Genomic DNA, 5,839 nt, shown 5'->3' with positions numbered 1-5,839 from the left:
CCCAGCCAACAACTGCTTAAAATCCTGGCCCAGAAAATTTTGAAATAAATAAAATGGTTGTGGTTTTAACTCACAAAAACTGTGGAGCCTTGCACCATGCATGACGGGAGGTCCAGAATAAAAAGTGGCACCTCAAAGTGTGGTGATTCCATAACAACAATCTAAAGGGTATTTCATTGGCTATAGTGCCCAAAAATAGAAGCCAGGATATTGTGAATAAAGGCTCAGAAGGCAGAAGTAAATGTTCTGGAACAAAGAGAAAAGGCTGAGTCACTATCCAGTGCGGGAAACGTTTAGTAATTCTGTCACCTGTAGTAAAGTAGAAAATGAAAAGTGGACCTAAGTGAATTTAGCCAAAATTTCCAACTAGAATATGGAAAGTTACCACTGATTCTTACAGCAGTGTATCTTACCATAAGACAAAGATTTTTTTTACAAAAAAAAACCTTAAAAGATTAACTGTTACATTTTCGAATAAAATTTGCAAGAAACATAAGAGACCCAGCACTTGCTGGTTTCAAAGATAAAAGTATTTTCCCTTTCCAGTCTCCGCAAAGTGCTAAGTACTCTAAAAGTAAGAAAGGTTATCAACATACATGTCATTTAAAAGTTGTGGATGTTAAGACACTTTGAAAGACTTCAGAAAAATTTAATGGTGTGTCTCATAAGTACTTTAAAGTAGAAAAACATAATTCTAAGATTCTTAAGGGGATTATCTGACTGCACAAAGAGTTTCAGCCCAAGTCTGAGAAGGGACAGTTTCAAAAATATCTGTGAATATGGTGCTATATATTCTTAAATCTTTAAGTAAATTATACTGAAGGAAGAACCATAGCCTTCCCTTTTGAATAGGAGCATCTATTTTAATTACCTATTCCTCCTTTTCTCCATTCTATGCTGGGCATGTCTAATAAATATCCTGACTCAATAGATGTGTAACAGAGAAAAACCATAATTTAAAATGCACACAATAGGACCTGCACCCAAGCATCCCCATCCACTCTCCGTCTGGATATAGAGGTTAAGATCTTGAACTTCAAACAGATTCCATGATGGAATGACTTCTTAACTGAGCTGGGAGCATCAATCCTCTCTTCCCCCTTTGGGATCCTTGAACTACTCTTACAAGTCTGAAAATTTCACTGGGAAGTCCTTGTCTACATACATCCTTATGTACATAAGGAGGAGCACTCTTATTCTAACAATAGCTCACCTTTACACAAGAGTTTTCTATAGTATTTCTCATCTCTGAATTTCTCAACGTGTATATAGAAGGATTCAACATGGGTGTGATAACTGTATAAAACACAGTCATGAATTCATCAATAGGAAATGTTGAAACAGGTCTAACATATATGAAAATACAGGGAACAAAAAACAGGACAACCATAGTAATGTGGGAGCTGCAGGTAGACAGGGCTTTACGCCTCCTTTCCTGACTGTAAGTTTTAAAGGAGTTTAGGATGACCCCGTAGGAAATTATCAGAAGGGTGAAGATGACCATATCCATTGCTCCACCATTGAAAACCACAGTGAGGCCTATAAAGTAGGTGTCACTGCACACCAGTTCCAATAATGGGTACATATCACAGTAAAAGTGGTCAATGACATTGGGGCCACAGAAAGGGAGATTGTAGAAAACAATTTGGAACACAGAATGAAGAAAACCTCCAGTCACGGCCACCACCAACAGAAGGATGCACACCTGTAGATTCATGATGATCAAATAGTGCAGTGGCTTACGGATGGCCACATAGCGATCACAGGCCATCACCACCAGAAGGAAGACCTCAGCACCACCAAACAAGTGGTCTATAAATAACTGGCCCATCCAAGCTGGGAAGGAAATAGTCTTTTTATCACAGAGTAAGTCTACAATCAATATGGGAGAAATGGTGGTAGAATACACAGCATCTATAAATGACAGGCAGGCAAGGAAGAAGTACATTGGGGAGCCCAAGGAAGGACTGGCAATAATAGTCAACACAATGAGCAGGTTCCCCACCATTGTCACAATGTATGTGAGTAAAAACATGACAAATAATGCTTTTTGCACACTAGGATCCTGAGAAAAGCCTAGGAGGACAAATTCTGTAATATTGTTTTTCTGTCTCATTTACTGTTTTTTCAGGCTTGTGTCAGAGGTGACAGCTCAGGAGAACAGGACCTGTAATGAAATAGTGAACAGGAATATTATTACATCCACTGTGTCACAGAGCCTGTCTCCATTGTTGTATTTTGAATAATGATTTACTCACAATAAATATTTAGTGAGTCTATATTGAGTTCCTCATCACAGAGCCCATCTTGCCTTGACAATTCTATTTCTCCTGAAACATTTTTGTTTTAGCCATAGGTAAAGGTTTCCACCTCTAAGTTTAGTGAATATTTTATGCAAAAGAAGTGATAAAAGTCCCGACAGCCATTCATACACTACATAGCTTCTTATTTAAAACATTTCACTTGGTACCGAAGTCAGCTATGATAAATAGGCAACAGGTTCCTGGTCTCAAGAAACTTATTGTCCGGTGGTAGTAATAAACTCTAAATAAATAAATTGAAATATATTTAGTCCTTTGTGTTTGTACTTGTTGTATCTTTACAATATGATCTGTGTAACACCAAGAATAACATCTTCTGAAATATCTCAGTATACTGGCTTTCTACTGTTATACTTCATTCCTTCATGCCTCGAAGGATGTTCAGTCTTCTTTAATCTTTCATTAAATGTCAAAAAACTGGACTTGGAACTGTACAAATAATAACGATATTATTTATTACATTGTTCCTTGTAGCAATTACTTGGTCTCTCTGTCCAACTTATAAGGAGCTGTGATTCTCTCCATTTTGTCCTTGCCTATACTCTGATTTTTACTGCACTTTCATTCAATATCCAAATTTTCAGCAATTTATTTTGAATTCAAGTAAACTAACTCCTTTCTACCACCAACTATCAAGTAAGCAGTGAGTAGATTTTTCTGAATTCCTGGGATGAGCTAAGCAGTGAAAGAGGATAAAATAGGCATGTAGAAACAGCTACAGAACAGTGGGACATGGTTTTATTTTTAACAATATTTAGATACCAAGAGTACTCAAAAATAAAAACTTAGTTACCAAATTCCAAAAAAAGGCATATTCTAGGAGAAATTCAAAGTTCAGCATAAGAAGGCATGGATTTGAGTCATTTTCTGCATACATTTACAAGTCTGTCTCAGTTTGCTCACTGCAAAACAATGAAACTAAATTTGAGAAATTCAGAATCCTTTCCAGTCAACTATCTACAAAACGATTAGTTTACCTCTCTTTTATGGTATTCTGCTGACAATTTTTTTCATTTATTTTTATAAATTTACAATTGAATAAAAATTTCCAAGCTCATGAATTTTACATGAAAAATGGCAGTCAGTGGGACATGGCGTTTCATGACTACAGTGTGTAAATAGTGAGTATAAATTTCTCACTCAGTGTGTACCTATTTAAGATCCAATAAATCTTTGGAGAGAAAGTGTAGCATGTGGTAAATAATGTGGACACTGGAGCCACATTGTTTCAGCTACAACCTCAGGTTCATCATTTTTTATGAGACCTTGAGACACTTACTAAAGATTTCTGTCCCTTATTTTCTTCATTTTTAGAATGAAGATCCCAATAGTCCTTACCTTTTAGGGTTGTTGTTTTATTAAGACAAAGTAAAGTGCCTAGAACACTGGCTGGCACCTGGTAAGTGCTCAATAAATGATAGCTATAATTAGTGTTCTTGGATGCTACATTGTGAATATATAATCAGTCCAAATAATGCAGATCTTTGTCAACTTGAAAAGTTTTATAGACATAGTCCAGTCAAAAAAGAATAAGGTACGTATAATTCAGGAAAATCTTTTCAGGGCACACAATAAAATTGTATGTCTTAGAAAATAATGATTTAATTATAAGAGTAATACTTTTACCTGTGGTTGAATGTATCTTGACAATAAGCCAGCAGAATTATAGTAAAAAAGTTGGAGCCACCATCAGAAAGAGCTCAGGAAGTGAAAAGAAGGCTAAAACCATACACAGAGAAATTGTAGTTAAGAAATGAGTTTTCACAAGCAATAAGAAGATTAATAATATAGTTAACTGAGGCTGGTATTCTTTTAAAATCTTCTTCAGAAAGATTCCTTATAGTGAGAAAATACTGAAAGTTCAGCCTCCTGTGGGTCCCTGGGGTGACTCAGGAGGCTTTTGGAGGTAGCCTTAGCAAACACAGACCATCCTTGTAAAAAAAAAAAATGAAATGAAAATTCTAAAGAAAGAAAAACCACATTGTTTCTCAAAGTTTCTAGATATTATGATTATGGACAAACTTAAATTAGAGAGAACAGTGGGACAAGCAGTGACACAAAGCCAGACTTTCTGGTTACTCATTACTTAGGAAAACTGCAGAATTACTAAACCTCAAATGTAAACAGGATTATTCCATTTACATAAATCTGGCAGTGGAAAAGGACGTGTGCAGAGAGACTTTGAGTTGTCTCTTAACCCAGCAGTGATGAACATTCCATGTATCTCATTCACATTACCACTTCCAGCTGATTCCAGAGTTCTGGCATTGTTGAAGCTATAGACTAATAGAGACACGCCTGCTGAAGAACACAAGGGAATGATGTAGTCTATAGACAATTCTGGTTTTTTTTACACCTTACTTGCTGCAAGGTTTAGTGCCTTTTCCCTCTTCCATCACCAAAACTAGATTTCAACAGGATAATTCTTTTGGCAATTGAAATGTTTACTTGTAAAAAATAAAGCATGTGATCTATCTCCTATAGTTTAAGTAATTAAAAATATACTTTAAAAACTAAAAGCATTACTAGGCCTTCAATGTAAACTACTAAGTTAACATTTTTCTAGAAAAAAACAGTGAATTAACATAGTTTTCTAAGAACATGACATTTTCAAAAGATAAAATTCCATAATGACAAAAAAAACCTCTATAACATTATATTTCACAGTCACAGTTTCATAAATGTATTTATTTAAATGACAGGAGACTAGGCAATTTCCTCAGCATATTTATCTCCTGTTAGGTGTGCTGGTATAATTTTTAGATTCATAAGTAAAAACCCATATTATGCTTCCAGAACATAACAGTCATTGGATCCTTTACCCTCTAAAACCCTTGAAATGATCTACAACTTTAAACTCTCTAATCAAATATATCTGAAAGTAATTGTACACCTTTACTAATAAATCATATAAAATATAACATTCCATAAACTAAGTTACGATTATAAATGCACTGGGCTATTATAAATGTAATATAGAACAAGTTTTTATTATTTGCAAATGAAAAAAAAGTCTATATATTAAAACCAAATATGCATTCCATATTCCGAACAATTTTCATGTTTGCTAGCTTAACCTTCTTAATTAGAATTCCTTCAACAAAATCCTATGAATTTAAGACATTACCTACATTTCAACATATCACAGAAATTTTCAATGAATATCTCCTGTCAGTGGTTTCAAATACTCACATCATGGTCCAGAAAAAGCAATGTCTCTTTCACTGAGCGTTATTGTAGACATCTCATGCACCTATGTGTGATCATAAAACACATGAGTATAGATGGGTGATCAACGGATATAGAATTAGTTCCTAGTGGCTACAGTTTCCACAGTTCCACACTGGTTTCTCATTAACTCAGTTGTTAGAGAAGTATGGCACTAACCAAAGCAGCTGACCAAAATATAAAGATGCTTAAACATAATGTAGAGAGGTAGCTGAATATTCTCACTGGCTGGAAATTTTCTTCATAGAAAAACAAAGATGCTATCTTTCCATGACTAGGTAAAAATTGAC

At 35.0% G+C, this 5,839-nt stretch overlaps 1 protein-coding gene across 1 annotated transcript; it reads right to left on the bottom strand.

Moving 5' to 3' along the window:
* Window positions 1-1,198: 1,198 nt before the first annotated feature.
* Window positions 1,199-2,116, bottom strand: LOC101124653 (olfactory receptor 4A5-like). Its single transcript, XM_063710791.1, has one exon. The coding sequence runs from the start codon at window positions 2,114-2,116 to the stop codon at window positions 1,199-1,201; it is 918 nt and encodes a 305-aa protein (XP_063566861.1).
* Window positions 2,117-5,839: the final 3,723 nt, after the last annotated feature.

The sequence above is a fragment of the Gorilla gorilla genome, chromosome 9 (genome assembly GCF_029281585.2).
Source record: "Gorilla gorilla gorilla isolate KB3781 chromosome 9, NHGRI_mGorGor1-v2.1_pri, whole genome shotgun sequence".
Classification (NCBI taxonomy): domain Eukaryota; kingdom Metazoa; phylum Chordata; class Mammalia; order Primates; family Hominidae; genus Gorilla; species Gorilla gorilla.
The sequence above is the reverse complement of the archived record's forward strand: the minus strand, read 5'-3'. Positions and strand labels throughout refer to the sequence as shown.